Here is a 23,028-nt window from a genome sequence, read left to right as displayed (position 1 = left end):
GAGTTCTCCTTCCTTTGCTGTCAAGGGACACATTAGTAGTGTCTATCCCTACTATCCTCATAGTAACTTTGAGACTTCATAACTGCAAGACTAACCTACTGCCAGCTTCATTTGAAATTGGACAATTAATTAAAAATATATCAGAGAGGGGAGGGACCAACCCTTCATACGAATCTTGTTTTCTTAGAAAATATGCTAAGAAATATTAATAGAAATCCTATTAAAATGAAAACAGGGGTAAAATAGCAATTAAAGTAGCTTTAGGAATGTTTCATGTAGATAATTTAATTAGTTTAGAGTATGAGATTTCTTGCACTCAGCACTCAGTGCAAATAAATAATTTTCCACTTCAGAAAAAAAAGAACTTAAGAAAGAGGTTAAATGAGTTATGATGTGAATAAGTTATTTAGAGTTAAAACTCTATGAACTTAACTAAAAATTTCTGACATTTGCAAATGTTCTGGTGTTAATGTTTCTTGGCATTTTAAAATGACTGTGTTGAGAGCTGTAGTACTTCTGCAGGGGAGAGCACTTTGACATATATCTTTGTTTAGATTCCATACTTCTAGCCCTGCAAAAGGATGACTTTCCAATTTAATTAAATCCTACTTGAATAGAAAACTGTGTCTGTGGTTAACTGAGTGTCTGCTTTTCATTAATAGATGTCTTTGTTTTATTGCTTAGGAAACAAACATCAATGCAGCATGACGACGACATGAAAATGTTGAGATAGCTTTTTTGCAGCTTTTGGATATTGCAAACAGAAGTTGAGAGTTAGAGTACCATGACATCATTAATTAAATTAAACCTTCCTTAAAAGATTAATGTAGTAAAAACAGAGATGTTTTAAAGTCCAAGCACTTAAATATATGGGGTGAATTGTTGCTATAAACAAACAGGAATTATTCCTTTATCCAGAGGTCAAGCTTAGAAAGCCCCCTCCCATATGTAACTCTTAGGAAACAGGAAATTAATTATATAATACTCTAAGAGAAACTGGGAAAGAATCTGAAATATTTATGTACTTTTTTCTTTTTAATCTATGAACTGTCTGTTGGGGAAGCATGATTAATCAGTGATTAAATTCAGGGGGAAAAAAGGGTTTTATATGCACAGTATGTACAAGAAACTAACCTAAAGTAGTCTAAACTTTCTCAAGTCCAGTCTAAACTGCAAAGTGTTGTGCTGCACAACATACCCAAACCCTGGTTCTTTAGTTCCTCCACAGAGCACAGTACAGCTGCTTTCTGGCCTCATGCCCAATTCTTATTCCACCCATCAACACCAGGTGGTGGAGAAGGTCAAGCCTGGCTGGATTTCATGTCAGTGTAAGCCTGAGAAATAGCTGGGGATTCTGGGTCCTGAATTTCAGACTGACTCAGTCATCTACTGGCCAACAAGACTGTAATGTATTGCTACAGGGCAGAGTGTAATTTAGGGTCTAAATCACAGATATAGTTCTCAGCTCTGCAGATCCTGAGTAACTACAGATTGTATTAACAAATTTAAGCTAATAGAACTTGTTGGTTTGCATTTATCCAGCACTGTAGCCTGCTAATTTTCTAGGTTACTTATCCATTAATTCACCAATTTCGTGCAGAGTAACCACAGTTCACCAATAATGGGCTGCTCCTATAGTACCCAGACTAGCTCATTTAGAGCTAACACTGACCTGTTCATTCAAGTTGCACCTAGATCTTTTTCTGCAGTGAGCATTTAAAAAAATTTGAGAAAGCACGTCTGTTCCTGACAACGAAAAAGTAAAATTACTGTGATGAAACTCTGAACCATTTCTTCTCAGAGAGAGGAAAAGTTAAGAGTTACACAAGGCCACTGATGTCCAAAAATAGGACAGGAGAGGAAACATGGCTTATACTTTTATACCTTGCAATCTGTTCCTGAAAAAAGCGTATTAGGAAATGTTCTTGAAGTCCCCTGCACAGTGAAGTGCATAAATTAAAGTAATTTGGTATCCATCTCACCTGTTTTGCTGTGTGAACCTGAATTACAGCATGTGCACTGTGATGCTATTTTGTGGCCCTGCACAATTCAGGACAACTTCTATTTTCATCTGTCTACTTACTAATTTGCCATTTATCTCTTGAGTATGAGGGACCATGAGGCAGTTTAAGTCCCTGTTTTCACATGGCTTTCTCGATTTCTGTAGAGCTATTTCATTTAAGCGATGCAAAAAGAGACTCTCTGGGACAGCTGTGTTCAATGCTGTGACCTAGCTTGAGACTTGCACAACCTTCTAATGGTCCTCTGGGGTGAGCATAGCAAAACAGAAAATTCGAGATGGCAAACTCTTACAGATAAACAGTTTTTGTAAGTTTGAGAATGAAAGAACGAAGCAGGGAGTAAGTCAGTGCCAGAAAAAGAAAATAAAATACATCTACTTGTTCATTCAAATTGGACAGCTTTTAAGGCAGAAGAGTTTGTCTTAGATTTGAGGTTGGGGCAAAAAGGGTTGTACTGTAAGAAATTCCTGCAGCAGAGGTAGAGAAGAGGTAACCAAGATATGGAACAGGCCTCAAAAACAACAAAATGGACAGAGGCCATGAATTTACAGGCTCACTGAGAAACAGAACTGATGACAAAGCCACTGGGTAAAACATTTGTTCTTTGTTATGGAAAGAATTACAGTGTCACCAGAGTATAACCTGTGCAGGTATTAATTAGTGTAGGGGACGGCAGACGGCATAGTATGACTCTTCCTTTGGTCAAGGACAGGAGCTGGATCATCTCCTGTCTCCTTTTCCTGCTCAGGACCCTTATTCTGTTGGGTATGTGCACATACAATCCAATAAAAATTCAAACTGTTGAAAATTTACCTATGCAATTAATGATTTTCTGTAGGCATGGTTTAACTGGTAACTTTTAAACTTACTCAAAGCTGATGCTTAGCAAGAACCAAGTGCCTATCTTTTTGTCTCTGCCTACTGAACTCTGTGTCACAGAGGTGCTAAGCATTAAAGCAATGTTCCAGGGAGCGTTTGTGGTAAGACCCACTTGTACTAAGTGAAGAAATAATTTTGTGTTTGCAGTGTTTGGTCTCTTGTCACTTTCAGTTCACAGGATGCTTTCCAGCCAAAAAAAGTAAGAATCAGATTTATTTTTTAGCTAGCCTTAGCATCACAATTCAGGATCCTTTTAATGTTCAATTGTGTGTTTTCCTGTTCCTGCTTGGTGAGTCTTACAAATGACAGAAATATGAGAAAATCACAGTAGTCAGTGGAAGTGTTGGAGAGAACTGCCTGAATCTGTTTTACAGCTTACTGTCTCTCTTCATTCAGTGCTTTGCTAATGGCCCACCAGGCTATAATAGTCTTCTACCAGATCCTGGGGAAAGTTGTTTCTTCTTCCAATCTGGGACCTCCAACTGATTAATATATTCTCATGGCACTGCTGTTTGAAACCATAACTGGTAAACACCCTTTTATCTGACAGCCCCAGTCCCTCAGCAAGGGCCTCCCTAACCATCACAGTTTCTGTGTAAGAATGCATTAATATGAAATACTAGAGGCTCTGTAGCCTGGCAGCATGGGATACAACGGTTTCTGTGCAGAAAAAAGAGATGAAAAGAAAGCACAGTAAGCACATAAAATATTAATTTAAGGCTTAGAGTGATACAAAGTGTTACAGGGTGACCCTTTTTTTCTTCCTTCTCTCTGTGGGCCAAATCAGATACACATTTGGTGAAAAGGACTCTGGTCCAGCGACAATTAAAAAAAAAATAAAAAACCAACAACAAAACAACAAAGATTCAAGAATAACCTGCTGCAAATAAGCCTTGGACACGGCAGTGCCAAATGTGCCTCCTGAGTTCTACTGGAAAAGAAGCTGGGAAGAAGTGGTTGCCAGTAATTTAAAGAACAACTGGAAAGTTAGATAACACATTACAAAATCAAGTGCAGTTTTGTGAGAAATAAAAGACAGGGATTTTCCCCACAGTTTCTTGAGTTGCTCTTTCCCCTGATGTCCAATAAGCTGCAGCACCCATGATTTTAGCAGATTATATGTGATATACAGGGGACACGTATTTCACATAATCAGGTTCTTCAGCTGTCCAAGCAATTCCAGATTTTAAAAGGTAACAACAAATCATTTTAACTCCTGAAATGGAAGGCCATCTGGACAGATGTAATTCTTTTACATGGAGACCAGGCTGGCTCTAGAGAAAAAGAGAATAGTATTCTGGCAATGCAGACTTCCATTACAATTGAGATTAATTTCACTGCAAATAAGATATTTGCATATTTTATTGTTTGCAGCATTCCCAGTACTATTTCATACAGTACTTTAATTTGTAACAGAATTCTTGATTTTGAACTACGTATTATTTTGGGGGAAAGAAAGGACAGGAAGCCTCATTCAAAATTTTGAAGAGGGCAGACAAGATCATGGAGTCCTAGAGTTGGAAAAGACTTTTAAGATCATCGAGGCCAACCACTGATGCTATAACCAGAACAGTCTTAGATAAATCAGTGCATCATCACATTTCCACGTGGATTTCAACTACAGTTCAAAGGAAGAGAGAAAAAAGGCACAGTTTTCTCCTGGATTTTCAGTGATAAGAGGCATGCTCTGAGTGTATTGAGTTCACAGTATCATTTCTTGCTTCTGTCAACATGTGAACAGGCCAGAGCATTGTTCCAGTGAATGCAAATAGTGCCAAGCATATTGTGATAAGCAAGTAGATTTGGACGTATCCTACCATCAACTAATCAGGTTCTTGTCATTCTGCTTTTTTTGCTGCTTTCTAAAAATTGTGTTCTTACTTTAGGAATAATGTATAATTTAGGACAGAGGAGGAGATTTTAGGAAATGGATTTACATGCCTATTGTAACTAGTGTTTGAAGGGAATAAAAGCCCTTATTTTGGAAACATGTTAAAGTCAGGTATCTGAACAAAGAAGAAATCATTGTCCTACCCTGGATTTCTTCCTCATTGGAAACTGAAATAGCCACAGTCCTTTAGTATTTTGGTTAATCCCTCTCTGTACCAGGGCAGCCCAGCTGTTCTGTAAAAAAACAGTGTTCTGTAAAATGGGTAAAAACTTTGCTGACTTAGAAGTTACTGTAAATAGATGGACATATCGTGTGAATGCAGTTTAACAGTGTAGAGATTTTAAAGGCCTGGCCTGAGTAAGTAGTGCAGTGAAGACATACTCTTTGGTGACAATATTTACACTCTTAATGTTTATGATAATAGTTTGCAGCTCTGAAGGCAAAAGCATGTGAATATTTCCTACCACAGTCATTTGTGTTACTACAATGAATAACAAAGTGGGCGTTAAACATGATTAAATCAAACCCCAAAAATCAAGCCCACGGAATTAATTTCTAAGAAACAATGCACAAGGCCAAATAGCAATAGACTAATCTCTGTGCTTTGAATGAACATAGCTGACTGCTTATACTATTTTTACTGTGATTTGACGTTACGCATCTTACAGTAGGAGCACAGGGAATTTCCCATGCCTAGAGGTGGATAATCAGTCTTTATTCAGTTCTTTGAAAGAAACAAGGTTCATTTATGACTGTTCTTTGTGCAGGCTAACAAGGTTGGCTAACAAGTCAAGCCGTTTCTGCTTTTATTTTTAACAATTGCCTTTAACATTTTCTGCTTTTGAAAAATTCATGTTGCTGTTTTACATGGTATAGGTGTGTCATATTCATATCCACATAGAACAAAACTGAATGGCTAGTTCACATCTGATGTGAACCAGGCTGCTAATGCCTATGACTATTAAAGCTGGCTGACATTTCACTTGGTAATATCCAGTTACTGTTAAGTTTGTAAAACTTTAATCATATGGGATAAAATATCCCGTGCTGAGTAATGAAATAATTAATACTTTTTAAAGAATGCTGTTTTGATAATAAAGAAGAATCCTGAACCACTTCTTGGAAATTCCCCATCTAGCACAGTAGTTCCTTGGATCCAGCATGTAAAGACTAATTAAGGAAAGCAGGCAAAGTTTTTAATGGCAAACAATAGAGTACTGATAACTGTAGCTGCTAAAGCATGTTGCCTGTGTAACTGAGCCATCCTTTACCAAATGGTTGCTTCCTACAAAACAGGACAAGCTTACTCTGCTGTCAAGAGGCAGCTCTGGAAATATACCCAGACAAACTTGTTTGGCCAGTGCCTCTTTACTGGCCATTCCCCTCACAGAAGTTCGTTTCAGAATGCATTGTAATCTGAAAGTTTGTCAAGGAACCCTGGTCTTTACTGAGATGCAGTAGGGTAGTGGCTGTTAATTTCCCAGGAAGGTGCTGGCGAGGGCGTTGTAGCGATGTCACACTGAAGGATGTGTGAAGAAAGGACATTTGGGGTACTACTGACATAACATGGCATCATCCTACTAGTCAGCTGGTGTCTGATTTTTCTGAAGGCTGTGAAAACATCTTGTATCAAGTAAAAGTACAGAGGAGGTTATGGAGAAGAAAGAAGCTTTATTCTTCTAGAGAAAATGAGTCCATTTCTTCCTCTTACATTGAGCTTGAGCTCACAGTTCGTCCCTTGTTGTTTTCATTGTGATTACTGTTTGTGTAGTCCAAGTCAAGACAAAAGGAAACAGGGTAAGCCCTACATCTGATTTCTAATGTATTCTCATCTCACTGGTTGGCAATCCCTACCTTTGAGTAGGAGGCTGAGATTTCACAGAAAGAGGCCTTAATATCAAAGATATGCTATTGAAATTCCTATGAAAATCTGCTTAAATTTGGCCAAATTATGAGACTTTGTGAAACAGCATTTTGCACATGTTGGAGACATGTGAGAGTTTAATACTTGAGTCTTGAAATATTCCATGCTTACTTAGCAGAAAAATCTCTCACATGCATGGCCAGACTGTATAGCTGCCATTCAGAAAGCAATAGTAGGACTGAGTCCAAAACACTGCAGTATCACTGATGAAAAACTATAATTGCTTGTCTTGAGTTTGATAAGGAAACTGAAAGCAGTTGCTAATCTCCTAGTGATCCTCTCTTCCCTTGCTGACCTTTAATCAGCATGAAGGAAGAAATCATTCAGTTTAAACAGAATAAAAAAAAAAAAGCAATGGATTTGAAAAAGGAGATGATGGAGATAGAGATGAGAAGGGCAAGGTGGGTAAAGAGCTGGGAACCAGAAGAGGGGGCTAATAAAGAAATTTGATACAAGGACCCAGGAAACTGGAGGAAGTTTAGTTGAAGAGGTGTCTGGGAGTCTGCTGGAATTAATGCGGGAAGCTAGAATGAGTAATTCTGAAATCTGAGTACTTCAACACTTGAAGAAATATTTTCATAAAAATATTGACACAGTCTGTTTCAATCCTACTTGAGATCTGAGTTAAGTCATGCCAGTTCATGCCCTATTTTAGACTACATACAATACATATCTGGGTTGATGCAGCTATTTCTGGCCATAGGTGAGTCTTTAATTTCATGTCAAATTGGTGTCAAACTGGTCTGCTTTGTCCTTTGTGTCTTTCTTCTTTTATTAGTAATCCAAATTAACTTGATAAACAAGAGTTCTGTACCACTGCAAACTCTGTGCAGCTGGCATGCACTGTACCATTTTATAGATGAAGAAAATGAGTCAGGTGAGTCATGTATTTTGCTTTTGGAAGAGCACAGTGAATCCGTGAATGAGCCAGGAATCTAAACTCAGGAATTTCTGACTTGTTTTTGGAAATACCAGCTCATGCTTCCTGCTATTTTTTCCTCATTACACTACCAAGATAACAAGCCTACTTTTCTTGTTTAAGGTGTGCATTGCTCCTATTAATGTTAACTTGTTTTACTCAAGCACTGATGAGCCAACAGTCTTGACCTTATAAACAAACCCAGCTTGTTACTGTTTCTTAATACTTCCTATCTGCAACTTTGTTGTCTCTGTTGCTCAAAACCAAGCTGAGAATTGTCCTCTTTGCTTTGTTTACATACTAGAGGAGGAAAAAACCCACATTGGTAGACAGAAAATTCTTAAAGTGAACAAGTGAAGGACAGACTCATTGTCTGTATTCCTACAGGGGTGTGTCATACTTAAAGAAACGGAATGGGGGTGGGAACTGAAGGAACAAGAGACAACCATGAAAAGCGAGAGGATGAGAAGGCTGGACTTGCATATTAATGAGAGCTTTCCTTTAACTGGGAATTTCCATTTACTACATTTTTCTTTTTTCACCACCAATTGTTTTGTTGCATTTTTTCTTCCTCTGCCTTATGTGTTATTTCACGTTTGTTCCATTCTGTGCAAGAGCAGCATGGAGTTGGCTCATATCCTGATTTCTGAGAAGTGCAGTCCAGAGACCATGCTACCACACAGTGGGAAAAGCAGTGCTGAAAGGAACTGGTACAGAAATCAGGGCAAAATTTTCTAAGATTCCTCTGCTGAAGGAAGAATTTTGAGTTATTCTCAGAAGCATGACAATATCATGTTTACAGGATTGCTGCTAGGTAGCTTTTTATTCCATACAAATTGAAAAGCTAATGTCTTCCCTTGTCAGGGACATATTTCAAACCCAGGTCAAAAGGAAACACACCAAACATCTGTGGGGTATCAAGTGACTGGTCCAAACTATACTATAAACAGGTAAAAATGCCATTCTGTAACTTGAAATTTAATTCTTCTTCTCCCCTGATGTTTGCACCTAAATCCACCTAAATCTGCTGTTGTCCCTGCTTTCTGTATAGGTCATGTCACCTGAATCTCACAGTGCCCCTCCCCAGAGTGAATGAGCTCTGTGGAAATCAGTGCAACAAAACAGACACCTGTTCCCATATAGTGTTCAGAGAGAGACAGACAGAATCACATACATTCTGCCTCAGTCCACCTTTATGTTGTACACTGATTTTACAAATGCTGCCTTTTGCTATTTATCCTGTCTTCTCTCTTGACTCATCATTTCTTCTTGAAAAAGTGAAGCTACCCAGAAGACGACATATATTTAAATAAAGATGGGGAATTTCACCAAAACAAACAGAGTCAAATAAACAGGGTAGATTATTTCTTAACAACCATATTCCTGAAATTATTTCTGTAATTTTTTAAAATTTCACTTACTTTTCGTGTTCTCAGGGAGTTATTCTCTCGAGACTGAGAAATAGGGTGTTGGTTTTTGTGGTTTTGTTTTGTTTGTTTGTTTGTTTTTCCTGAAATACTTCTAGTCTCTACTGACCTTAATTTACTTTCCAGTCAGTTAATTGTACTGGTAGACCTCTCTCTATATACATAGAGAGTATCAGTGATTTTTTTGTTACTTCTGCATGAGCATGCCCTGAGTGACTCTTGCCGGGGTAGGAGAGGAACAAAACAACAAAATCCTGGAAGAATACAGACCCGAAATATGTGTCCATTAGAACTGAGTGTGTAGTATACACCCACCTGGTCCTAACATAATTCCTTCTCTGTGTGCTAGCAGATTGTTCCCTTGCCCTGATTATGTTGCTGACATTATGCTCATGAGGGAAATTCCTTCCTGACTCCAGAGCTGGTGAATTTATAATCCTGTTGATGTAAGCAAAGCTCCCTGTACTTCTAAGACCAAATTGTCCAATCAGTTCTACATATAAACCTCCTGCTGAAGTAAATAGAATTGCACACGAGTAGGACTCTGGTATGGTTTCTGCTCTAGAGCCACAGCTACAAGGTAACTTTAAGCTAGCACTGCCCTGACAAAGAAAAGAGCAATCTCACTGCCTTCTCCATCACCAGCTGCTTGTCTCTGTCATTCACTACACAGGAACAAGTATTCATGCGGGAACACAATTTAACCAATGACATTAAAATTAGCCAGGAAACAATGAGTAAATAGTCTGCCTTTTTTAACATTTAACTATCATTAATTTTCATGCATCTAAACTTTCTCAGCAGAAAGTCTTCAAAATTTCAGCAGTGTTGTGCTGCCTAACCTATCACACTGAACTATCACTAGAAGACTAACCACAAGAAGGGAGAAATGTCACATGCCAACACTGCACATTAGTGGTAGTAGTTTACACTGGAAATGTGTTCTTTTTGAGGAAGGATAGGACACAGAAGATGTTTTGATTTAGAAATGCAGCTGGGGTGCCTCATGAGACCTGCAGTTTAGAAACTTCATGGTCCTATTGTTTTCTGTTCACCAGGCTCTCTAGTCAGACAAAAAAAGTATTATACGGTGTGGTGCCTCCTCTTTGGGTTGTCTGGCTTTATCTTTCTGTTCCTCTCCCACTCCTAAGCTGAACTAACCAGAACTAGGGATTCAATTTTCTGTCTAGTTGAAATCTCAGTGATCCAATTACTTAAAACCTGCTAGTTCCCTTCACTCTCATAATGCCTTGACTGCAGCTGCTTTTAGATTTTCATCCTTATGGATTCTTTGTGTTGCCATTTAGGGAGGCAGTTCTGTTTCCTGTTGTCTTTTGCTACCATGCCTTGGAATTCCAGTCCCATGTGAAGAGAAGCCAGACAAGCCTCATGCTCATACTGGAGTTTCGAATATGACCCACATCATAACCTGCACCAGACATTAAGGTATAGATGGCACAACATTTCAATCGTAACACTGTCAAGCATCGAGCCATGCTGCGCACCGCCCAGGTAAGAAGGGACAGTGTTCCACAGGTCATTACTCGGCTAAATCTGAGTAGTGCCTGGCACCATGGACAACAAGACATTGTCGTCAGGTTGACTGGCAGGAAAAAACCAGTTGCCAAGAGTTGTCTGTCACGATAATCAAACAACTTAGCGAGAATCAGAATTAGGGAAATCTAATTTCCCTGGATTTGGCCATGAGGTTAATTGGTTCTGGCATCTCACCCCACACAGGTCTCGGTACGAGCTAAAGCCGATCTCGCCCCAGCTGCTGCCGAGGGGGCCGCCGGACCCCTCTCTGCTCTGCCCTTCGCCACAGCTCCCGACGTGGCACGACAACAGGGCGGACCGCCTCGCTGCTCCCACCACAACCCAGAACTCGGCGAAATCCATTCCCGTTCGGTCCGGCAGCCCCACGAAGCCGCCCCTCAGGGGCACACAGAGCCCCGCGGCGGGGCCGCCCCTCCGGGGCACACAGAGCCCGGCCCCGCCTCCCCTCAGGTGCGCCCGTCCCGCCGCCACCTGCCGCGCCCCGCCCCGCCCGCGCCTTTCCGGCCGCGGACCCGCCGCGCCTGCGCAGCGGGGAGGGCGCGGGGCGGCGGTGCCGATGCTGCCGGACGGTGCTGGCGGCGACGGCACCGGGAAAGGGATCGGGAGCGGGACCGGGAGCGGGACCGGCCGAGCCGAGGAGCGGCGCGCCCGCCGAGCAGCGCGCGGCGCGGGGCGATGAACTCGCGCAAAGGTACCGCGCTGTGCCGGCCGGCCGGCCGGGCGGGCAGGGGGGGAAGCGAGCGGTGTGTGGCGGGGGGTGCTGCCCGGCCGCCGCCGCCGCTCACGCCGGCTCCCGGCTGTTCTGTTCTCCCGGCAGTGCTGGCCCTGCAGGCCCGCAGGCGGCGGCCCAAGCAGTCCGCGGCGGCCGGCAGGAGGGACAAGCACTCGGCGCCCCACAAAAAGTGAGTACGGGGATCACCGACCCGCCGGGACGGAGCCTCCCCCCAGGACCCCTCCGCTGCCCGCCTGTCCCTCGCGCCTCCCTCCCGCGGCGCCCGGGCGGGCGGTCCCGGCCCCGCCGCTCCTCGCACGGGGCTCTCGCCTCCGGCGGGACAGGCGGCGGCTCCCCCGGCCCGACACAGTCCCCGCCCGGGCCGGGCCCTCCAGGACCGTCCCCATCCCGGGCACCGGGCTCAGCATCCTGCGCGCCGGGCTCAGCATCCTGCGCGCCGGGCTCAGCATCCTGCGCGCCGGGCTCAGCATCCTGCGCGCCGGGCCGCTGGTGCCCCGTGGGAACCCGCGCCGGCCACTCCGGCTCCGAGAACCCCCAGGTTGTCGGGGACCTGCACAGCCCTCGTGTTCCTCTAGGTTGAGCTCCCTCCAATTCTCTCATCTTCGTGGTCTTCTTTCCCTATGCTTTCTGTTCCGAGGTTTCTGTCTGGCGGCATTGTCCCATCTATGGGCAGTCCTTTTCTCATCCTGCTCGGTACCATCAGATTATTTCCCCTCCCCAGGTGTGTCTGATTGCCAGTGACAGACGTTGTGATCTGTTTTCCCCCTCCCTGTCTTCTGCTAGCCCTTCCTGTTCTTGTCACTGTCCAGTGGATTTTCTCATTCTCATGATACCTGTTTTCACTGAACCACGAAGGAACATCTCTGTAGTGTTTACGCTTCACTCTTTTTCTGATTTTGGATTATTTAATTTTTTGTTCCTTGTAGGATTACGTGTGTCTGTCACTAATTTTTACTGCGTTTTGTTCAGTAGGACTTTATTGGTGACTCATTAAGTTGCCAGTAGACTTGTCTTTGTTTCTGTTGCTTGGGGATCCAGTTTACCTGCTTTGGTTTGACAGGAAAACATACGTCCTGATGTCATTCATTCCCCTCTCCTAGTCCTTACAACTGGGAATTAGGGTATGGGCATAGGTGTGGTGAGGTAGAGACATTGCTGTGGCAAATATGGCAATTGGTTCCAAGGGCAGGGTCTTTTCCTTTATGACTTCTGGTGGAAGAAATAGTAATACATCTGCGACTGTGAAGTGTTTGGGGTGTTTTTTTGTAGTTATGATGAATGGGCTTTTTTTCCCCCCTTTTAAGATGGGTAAAGATAACGTATGATGAGTTGCTGGTGTAGCAGTGATCAGACTTTGATAGCTAACTTTTGTTCACATCCTGTTCCCCTACTGCTGTTTCCTCCAGCATTGTATGAAGGCTGCACTGTGCTTTCAGTTGTTTGAATTCGAAGTTATTGCAATGGAAACAAATTTGCTGTGCAATATATATAGCCATTGATTCCCTTGTGTCCTTTTGGAAATTCAGTTTGTAATATTGCATGGATTTGTTTTGGTACTTTGAAAATGGAAATAGGTTAAATTTCATTGTAACTCTAGGTTCAGAATTATTTTTGCAGCTTTCAGTTAAGTCTTAACCACAAGGTTATTAATAAACTTCTGTTCTGCTTAGGTGATAGAGCATTCAATACACTTCTTAGTGGGGCTGCTTTGGGATGTCTTGCTGAATGAGTTTGTTAGAAGTTTGCTTTCACAGACACTTGTTAAGCACAGAACTGGTACTCTTTGTGTTTGCTGAAGAAATTGGCTACTGTTAAGTTGGGCTGCACAGTCAGTAGCTGGCCATTTGCCTTACTGAGTCGGCATTTCCAGATGCAATGCTCCAATCTGTTCAGTTGCCTCATGAAACAAGTGGTTTTGCTGCAGTAGACAAGAACCTTCACTTCATTTCTGCCACGTATGTTTTCTCTTCAAACCACTTTTATGCTATGGAGACCTCCTACTCTTATTTTATGCTTCTTTATGAAAGCAAAACTCCTTTCAAGTTTTTAAGTCTCCTTGCATATGGCTGAATAGTTGAGGCCCCCAAAGTAGAATTAGCACCGGACATTATTTCAGAAGACTATGTCAGCAGAAGTATCTCTTCTGTGCTGTTCCTAGCTTTGCTTTAAATTCAACTGCTTCAGCATACACTAGTGTTTTAGAGCCATATGGTATCTGTGGTGCACATCAAATGCACAGTAGCTGCAAGTGAAAATGTTGATTTGAGGGGTGGAAATTCTATACTGGAAGTTCCCTGTAGTGTTCACTACGTGAAAATTGTGACTTATTTTTGAATCCAAAGCTGTTTTTTTTTTTTAAACTGTGGTTCTTAGGAAGACTCTTCTCTGCCAGGTCATAGCTTTATGGGGCAACTTCCATTGTTACTAGTAACAATGTGCTTCAAAGGAACTGCAGGATTCCTCTTTTAGAATTGGCTAGGAAAGTTATATTGTATTGTGGCTTACTTACAGGCCTTTGTTTGAAGAGTATTAAGATGATGACACAAGAAGAAGAAAAATTATAGTACACTTTAACACTGAATAGCTTTTTGTCTATTATGACTTTAATTGCTAAAGAAGGCTGTGAGATTTGTCCTGTAGCTGCTCAGTGTTGACCCTGTAAGTTGATGATAGGAACTGGTGGAGGTGAATCTGTATGTTTTGTGTAATAGGATGGAAAAATAAGAAAGTAGAAGCTAAGTGTCTCATTCTGAAGAGAAAGCACTTTGTCTTAAATCAAGACTATATCTATAATTACATGCAATAATAAGCTCTATTTGGGATGGCCTTACTTTGAATTCGAACATCCAGGCTACTGAAATAGAATGATATTCCACTTTATTAAGATAACAGTTAGTACTTAATTTTGGTTTTAATGGATGGACTTGAATGTGGTGTGTGCAAACTACTTATGTATTTTTTGAGTTGGACGAAAGATTAATCCAAATGGTTAATTTGGGTCTTCTGGGAATTATTTCTCCTTAAACTGGAGATGTGCATTGAGAGATCTCTGTGAAGTAGTGTTTTTGACAGATACCCGAGTCTGTTTAGAGGTAAATTTGCTTACAGATAGACAAGTCTGTTTACTGTCCTTTACTTAGAGTTAGGTGATGGGGCACTAAGCACTGGGGCCTCAGGTATGTCTACCTTTTACATTCAGCAGAATGGTAGGCTCTTCTTTGTATTAAGACAAGTACTGGCTTTAACTGGAACAAACTTCTATCTCAGATACTTTTTTTGCTTGACCTTGTTTCCAAGTGAATATGACAAAAAACAAGTGAATGCCCACTTAGAGATTTGTTATCTTTAACAGATTAGCTGTACATTTTTATCCAAAATTAAAAGAAAGCATTCTGTATGTAAAAATATCCAGATGATGATGCGTGGACCTATGGGGAGAGGATTCTTTACTTCAATACAAATGTATAAATTCAGATACCAAGATTGACTTTTCAGAATTCAGTTTTCCTGTGGAGTTTGTTTTTTGATTTTGTCTTTAAGGAATACTTTAGAACAGGTGGTAGAGACCACCTGATACTACTTTGTAGTGGTTAAGAGTATCTGTGTAAGGTAACAAGGGAAGTGCCACGTTTCTGTTCTGTGCACTTCCAGGTGACTGACTTCTTGGGCCCACAAGTATTGTAGAGCTATCAGGGTTTTAGATATATGACTTCACTGTGGAATCTGAAATGTGTGAAAATCATTCAGTGCTTTTGTTAGCATTTCTCTACCACAATGTTTTTCAGCCTCTTTCAATAATTTTGTTTTGTTTTGTTTTTTTAAAAACCCCTATCTATTAGATAGTTCCTGTGCCCATGGTTATTGCCTGAATGTATTCTGTTCACTGACCAAAGGCTACAGGTAGTCCTCTTGGGCTTTCTGTATGAGAATGACCATAAACTATCACAGTCTGAGGTGGTCTTGTATTTTTGAAGAGGAGTTCTAGGATAGGTTCAGAAGGATAGAATCCAACGTTTTGCCAATATGTGGTGAAAGCAAATGAGGTGATCTCAGTTCTCTGCTGAAGAAAGGGACAGGTCTGTTAAAAATGCAAATGTAACTATATAGCAGTTGTATTCATAATTGTTCCCTTTTATTACTAGTTCCTTCTGTTGTGATTCTACCAGACTCTTGCCTTTGTAATCTAACCTATATTTTAATAATCAATAACTAATTCTGTTCTAATTGCCTGTGGGGACTTTAGGAATGGTCCCTGTTTAATTAGGCTGTTTTTTAAAAAATATATTTTATTAATATTTGAAGGAACAAAAATTGTCTATTTACCTGTCATTACAGTTCCAAATATTCATTTCTTTAAAGTACTGTCAGTTTTATATATTTGAAGTGATAGCCCTTGCTTCCTGGTTTTCCTAGCAACACTTGGGGTTTTTTTTTAATCTCCAAGACCCTTATCCTTGTGTCTGAGCCTAAGAAAACCATAGAAAAGCTTTCTGTGTTTAAAGGAAGACATTCTGAACAAGTCTTTTGGCTGAAAAAGGTGGTCTAAATTTCAAGGTGAACTTCTATATAGGTGGTAACTTTTTTGCATTTTCTGTGTACTGCTTTTGTTTTAGGTTACATGTTTGGAAATCCTCAGATTTAAGCAGTGTGTGTCTAAATACCACATATTCTGGTTTTGTCTGGCAAAGCAGCTGGCAGACTTTTGACTTTTTCATTGATGTCCTGCATAATAAAGTCATGTTCTGCTAGGGAAGCCTCTTTGAGTGTTATTGCTAAAGGAATCTTATCTTGAGCTTGTTGGTTAAAGGCAAACTGCTGAATAGACCCTGGTGAAATAATGCTTCTTGACAGTATTGGTGCCTCACTGTTTTTTCCTCAACTGAAGCTAGTCGATGAAAAGTCAATAATTTGAATGTAGGAGCTTAAAAGAATCAAGGGCTTCAGTTGCCTTGAGCTATTGTCAATGCTTAGTTTGCAGTTTTCTAAAATGGAAGGGAGAATTCCGTAGTTAGAGGTCAATTATATTTTCCTATCCCTGAGGAAAAAATTTCATATCTCTATTGTTCTTGTCACCGCGCTAAAGGTCAGAGCTGTCCAGCTACAGTATCTGTACCTTAAATTTTGATATTGAAATCGATTGTTTACTACTTGTCAAACTGTACTAAAATTACATTGGTTTTGTATTTGTGTTTCTAAAGAAAACTCTCTCAGAACACCATTTTTCCCTTTGCCTTGGTCTGTTCCCTGTAATCTCACCTCTCAGTCCAGTCATTTCTCTGTTTAATAATTGTTTGTCTCCTGCTTGCTACCCTCCTGTTGTTGATCACCTGTTTGTGATGTTACTCCTTCATCACAGACTGAGAAGTATATGTTTGTATAAACCATTATAGAGGAGGTTCTTAGGTAGTTGCATGGAGTCTGGAGACGGGTATGATGGAAGTGCTGCTTCTATCCTTTAGGAAGGGTAAGAATGGACACTAGAACCATTGGTACTTTTTCAGTATGCTACTGTCAGTGCAATTTGATTTTTCAAATCCTGTCAAGTAAGTTTGTCCTAATACAGAATGACCCACTTGTGTAGTCATATCTAACAAATGTTTCTGGCACCCAGTGATATAATACTGGCCTAGGTGTGTGTTTGATCTAAATTAGTGTGGCAGCTCTTAGATTTTCAAGGTCACCTCAGTAGATCACTTGCAGCATCTGATAGTCTGCATAAGCCTGGCAGTATATATGAGCCTAGATCCAAACAGGGTGATCTAACTCTTGTGGCACTCTTGTACCTGGCTGAGGAAGGAGCTGTGAAACTGGAGTTAGCTACTAAATCCAAGTGCACTGTGAATCAGTAGAGGTGCGAGAAGAGCTTTCGTGAACCCAAGAGCAGTAAGGTAATGATGATGGAGCGGAGAAGCATTCCAGGGAATGCAAGATAGTGAAGGAATGGGCATGCCTGAAATGCTACTTTTTTTGTAGACTTTGATGCCATCTGCAGGTCTGAGTTTGATGCCAAAATGAGTCTGGGATTTAAAGTTGTGAATCTTAAGAATTCATTTTGTTTCCTCTGTTGCTCTGAACAAGTAACTTTGTTTTAAAGTTTTTGTTCTCATGCTTATGTAGTAGTTCAGTAGTTTACTTACCTGTGAAATAAGAGTTAGATGCCTGAGGAATTTTAAGCTTATTATTTCAACCTGCCATGTGCAAGTGTAAATCACAGGATTATAGGCCATGCAAGGCTTTAGTGTGTAAGGGCTGGCTGGCAACTTTACATCTCTTTTGCAGAATAATAAGGAGCAACAGAGTGATGGAGTTGGAAGGCAACTGGTTAAAAGGGAAGCGTTGCTTTCAAGTTTTACTAATACGCAGGTAACAGCATGCCAGCTGACTGCTGCCAAGTAACTCTGAGTTACAAAACAAACACGTGGTGATTTGGTTAGAATGAGGCTGTCTGGGTCATTAAATGGTTTTTCTTTTTAGCATAGCAGTCACAATTCAGCATTTTTATGAAAGAGGGAGCCCTGAGGAGATCAGAGGCTTAAGCTTTCTTTCAAGTTCTTTTTCCTGGTGTCACAAGGCACAGTATGACAGATCCCTGTTGCCAGAATCTATTCCCAGGTGAATGTTGTAAAATTTTAGCAGTGTCAGGGAAACTTGAGTAAGACCAGGAGCTTCATGATACTGTTATGAGTTCTAGCTCAAAAGACTAAAAATTATTTTGACAGATAATAGGGTCTGATATTTTTTTTAAGGTAGTTTGTTGCTTCAGGTGTATTAGTAACATGGTGTTTCAGCACATGCTGGTGTCCAAATCCATGATACTGGTTCTAGACATTTGATCAAATTCTATCACGTGCTCTTAGAGCATTGCCTCTCTTTTTTTTAATATTAATTAGAGATTTTAATTTTTTTATTCATTTGTTTCCCAGAAATTTTTGCTGTATAGCAACTTGTAAGTCTTGGATTGTGTCAGTGTTGTTGAGAAGATGACAGTGATTTTGGTAGTTGCTTCCAGCGCTCTGCATTTCGTAGAGACACTCTTTAATCAGGAATGAGCAGTCCTGGGAACTGGGAGCTTTGTAATGGACTGGGTATTGCTGTTGTGGGCAGACATGATCTGGGCACATCAGCCAGTCAAGGCTCTTGGAGGAGCTGGGTGTGAAAACACAATGCGTGAATCTCAAGTGGACTTAAAATGTGAGATAAGAGTTATAAAGAACTGAGCTGAGCCTGCCACTATAGTTTAAATCACCAGGTACCTGTTACGTAACTACTTTGGTCTTTATTATGGATCAGTTACTTTTAAGTATTGCATTCTCATTGCCAAATCAAATTTAGTAAATCTAGCAACTAAAGACTGGGTTGAAATTATTTAATACACAATATTTTTTTCCACAGTTGTCTAAAACAAATGTTGATGAGAATTGATTAGTTTATCTAAAAATGTTGATGCAAAGCTGACAAATTTTATTTATCCTGTTCTTATTATTGAGAAATAACAAAACTGTGTTTTCTAATGTTTATTTCTGAAACCAGAAAACTCAGTTTTGTGTAGTGAAAATATTTGTCTTGGGAATAAAGATGTTGTTCTTTTAAAGTGATCATTTTGGTCTAATTTTGTGTTTCCAAAATAACTCTCACTAGCTTGTCTCTCACAGGGTGACATATCTTGTCCTAATTGTAGCATTATGAAAACGTGAGATAAAGTGTAAGTAGATCAGACTCCCTTCTCCTCCATTTGTACCTTCTCTGCAACAGCTCCTTGTCTTAATCCTCATCTTGTGCTTTGCCAGGCTGGGGAAAAAACAGTATTTTTAAAAGCTGCAATTAAAAGAAACATTAAAATAAACCACAGCTAAATACGTACATTCAAGCAAAAACACAAATTTATTTTGAAAGTTTTGCTGTTTTCATTAAAGCTTTTTCCATACATCAGTGTCTGGTATGTGGAATTCACACTATACATCGATCACTGGTGATTAACTTAGAACGTAGTTTGGATGGTAGAATTGGGACAGGTCAATGGAGTACATTTATTTTGGGGATAATATTTCATTGAACCAATTGCTTTTGTTTTAATTTTCATTTGTTGTTTGAAATAAAGACACTTGTATGCAAAGTTTCATCTCTTTCGGGAGGACTCACAGGAGAGAATGCGGCAATCTAAGGCTCATCGGATGCAATGGTAAGTCTGATTTTAAGACACATGTGTGACCTTAATGTCCAAAGATAACAAGCTGTAAACTCAGTGTGAATTTACCTTAGTAAGCAATTGAGCAACTACCAGATAAATTTGATAGTGAAATTTTGGTTATTAATTTGATCCATCATTTTTTCTGATAAATTAGATGGTTTTTTCCCTTGTGAGTCCGTTCAAAGCCTTGACCAGCAGTTGTACACCTGCCCTGTGGGCTTTGCCACTTCTCGTTTGATACTCTTTCAGTATCACAGTCTCTGAATGTTGCTGACCTCCTTTGTAAGAAGGCCTTGAGTCTTCCATTTAATTTTGGTGATTTGCATCTTTTTTCCAGCTTCTCTTGCCTTGGATTAGCCACCAGTAGTGCCCACCATTATAACACTGCTGAGGACACAAAGATGAGTGTGGCAGAGCTGCTAGGGGGGTTGCAGGAAGACAAAAAAATGGATTCTGGAAATAAACAATACGTAAAATAAAAGCTCATTACTTTGGAGGGAGCAGGGCTGCAGTTTTGGAGAGTGCAATGATAAGTGTATGGTACAACCAAAGGTCATCACCCCCATTAGAAGAGCATGAGTGTGTTGAGGTTCTGAATTCGAAGTAGTTCAAAAAATGGAGAAGGAAAGTTACTTCCCCCCCAGCCCCCAAAAGACTGTTGACCTTGTATGTAATAATTCTTACATGTCATCATTTATAACTATGATTAGTTTTCTGATACTGTTTGTTTTTAGGACAGCTTTCTTAAATACTGACATGGTATGACTGATCATAGGGAAGTTATAAATAAAGTATCTTCAGATGCTGTAACTGAGTTCATTAATACTGCAGCAAACCAGACACTTAAAAGTATTTCAATATTTTTATAACAGATTTTAATTCTGGCATATGGTAGTACTGTGTTTATGTACATGTTGTAAAGACTGAAAATAGTTAAAATTCTAGTCCTCTCTATTCTACCTTTGCAAATGAGGAAAAAGGAATGCAGTAACTTGGGGTGTATACATGTAAAAAGGAATAATTCAGTCTTCTAATTGTGCCACAGTCAGAATCAAACAGTTTGATGTATTTGTATTGTTATGCTATCTTCTTTCCCATTTTATATAAATATGTCAAGCAGTAAAGTCGCTTTAGAATAACTATGAAAAGGGTAAAAGAAAGTCCTCTCGTGATGGTTTTAACACCGAAAAGTTAATGACAGCAAATAATTATCTTTTCAGTTTATTTGTGCAATGCAAAGATTGCTAAAAATCACTTCATCTGATTTCTTCGAAGAAGTTGGAATTTTTTTCTGCAGGACAGAAGAATGTGACTGAGTTTTTAAATTGGAAAGGGTCTTTATATATGCTGACAGTGTCTCTCTTAATTCCAAACAAGTATGTATGTGATTAATTATGGCAAAATAATGGCAATAATGCAAGAGTTAGCAAAAACTTAAAGAGCAAACCAGATCACATGGGACCTCTGAGAGTGGCTCCTTAGCATCAGGACATGATGGACAAAGGGAAGAGAACATGCTTGTCCTGTTCGTTTATTCAGAGTGTTTTTAAGACGTAAGGATGTTCATATGCAAGAGCAATGGAGATAAATGTGTGCCAGCTTCTTCCTAATTACAGTTCACAGCCTGAGGTAATAAGTTGAATTGAAACTGTGCATGGTTTAAATTACTGTGTTAAACTCTGAACTGTGGTGCACCAGACACTGGCATGTTTGATTTAGGAATGATTGCTGCAAAGCAGCAATCTGCAGCAGAAAGAAGTCTTAGTTCTCAGAGTCTGTTTTTAAACCTTTTCTCAGTTTTTGTTCCATAGTAATATTTCAATTTTGATGCTGTAAAATTTACATTGGTAATAAATGAGATGTTTTAAAATAACATCACAGAACTAAGAAAAAGATTTTATTGCTTTTCATTGTTTGTATCCTTAGTCAGTTTTTTTCTCCAAAGTTTATGTCAGCTCTGCCAATATTTTACTTTTGAGAAAATGTGTATGTTATATTCATATTTTGTAGTTGATTGGCATTGGTATAGGTAATAAGTAATAGTTATGTGTATGTATGTACATAAAATATTGCCTTTACATAAGAAACTTTAATTTGGGAGTATTTAAATAGCCTTTGGACATAAAGTCCCTTAACAGTCTGCAGAAGTAATAGTTTCATATCAGGAATGAAAGTATAATCTGTTAGTGTTCCAAGAGAGGCTGAAAACAACAAAATAAAAAAAATGTGTCCCCTCTCATTTCTTTATCCAGTATTATCACCTTTCTTCACTGGTTTGCTTCTTGTGGTGTTCTCATGAATGCATGACAATATTATAAGCAACTGAAATAAAATGGAGCAAGCTGCCTTGCTTCTGTTTTAAGATTATGGTTTCCTTCAAACTGAATTTCATAGATAATGTGGAAATAAAACCTAATCAAAAATTAAAAGCATGTTAACTCCATTTCACAGCATAGAATTGAATTTGGGGTTTTATCAGCAGCAGTGAAAAGCAGCAAAGCTTGGATTTGCTGCCCATAAATGTATATCCAGATTATCAGAATGAAAAGTCAGTGAGCATGTAGTGACATTGCCTTATCTAAGCAGATGCACATGGATATGGTGGTGGATGCTTGGAGGAAGGAAATAGACAGGGCAGAGTCAGAGTAAAGGGACTATTACTTTAACAGAAGATGGAAAGACCGATTTACAGTGTAGGGTTTCACTGATGGGGAAAAAAATGTGCATGCGCTCCAGTTGATGTGAGCAAACACCCAAAATGCTCAAGTAAGTCTGTGCAAATTGGAAATGGCGACTTAGTGAGGTGAACAGAGCATGTCTCTGTGTGTATGTTTATATAAATAAAATGGCTTGCTATTTCTCTTCCTAGTAACAGTGTCTTACTTAGAGGATGATAAATTCACTTAATTCTGAACTCAGAGTTTCCTTTATGGAGGCTGGGAAGGAGGGAATCCAGTGACTGTTCTGGCTGTATGCTTTCTGAGCCTGAAGTTCTTCCCTGCCTATCTCTTGTGTTTGCAGCATGATCCTCACCCCACCAGCTGCTGAGGTGTTTACTAATGCAGCTTGGACCTGTGTGTTTTCCTCAGGCTAAATAGCTACTAATGGATCCATCTGTGTCTGCTCTTCCAAATCTTGGAGTCTCTCCTTAGTGCTTTGTTGCATCTAGGTTTCAGAGAGGTTGCTATAGAGTCTTAAAAGATCCCATCAAATAATTATTGATAGTTGAGTTACAGTGATAATAGTATTTTTTTCAAATTGCTTAAAATTATACATGCCCAGACTTCATAGTATCTGCACTTTCTCAGGTGCTGTGCCTGCCCTTCTGGGCTGTATGGTTTCATTTGGAGAAGGGAGGGATGTGGCCTCTCATCAGCTTCCTGGTCCCCACTGGGATGTATATGATGTTGATGTTGGTAGCTCCTTCTCCCTCCTCATTCTGAAATTCACTTGAGTAATTTTTATGTGATTCTACAAGTTGTTTCTGTG

At 40.0% G+C, this 23,028-nt stretch overlaps 1 protein-coding gene across 4 annotated transcripts in view; it reads left to right on the top strand.

The window, feature by feature from the left end:
- The first annotated feature begins 11,183 nt into the window (after window positions 1–11,183).
- SRPK2 (SRSF protein kinase 2) overlaps window positions 11,184–23,028 on the top strand; it is a 140,148-nt gene continuing 128,303 nt past the window's right edge. The window contains exons 1-2 of one of the 4 annotated variants that reach the window (XM_050325143.1): window positions 11,184–11,309; window positions 11,436–11,520. In XM_050325143.1, coding sequence (XP_050181100.1) covers window positions 11,294–11,309; window positions 11,436–11,520 — 101 coding nt within the window. In that variant the 5' untranslated portion in view covers window positions 11,184–11,293. Of the gene's footprint in view, window positions 11,310–11,435; window positions 11,521–23,028 lie in introns of those variants that run through there. The other 3 variants (XM_050325147.1, XM_050325142.1, XM_050325146.1) reach the window with 3 other exon arrangements.

This window comes from Myiozetetes cayanensis, unplaced genomic scaffold (genome assembly GCF_022539395.1).
Source record: "Myiozetetes cayanensis isolate MyiCay16 unplaced genomic scaffold, myiCay2020 scf3, whole genome shotgun sequence".
Taxonomy (NCBI): domain Eukaryota; kingdom Metazoa; phylum Chordata; class Aves; order Passeriformes; family Tyrannidae; genus Myiozetetes; species Myiozetetes cayanensis.
This window is presented reverse-complemented; position numbering and strand designations above follow the sequence as displayed.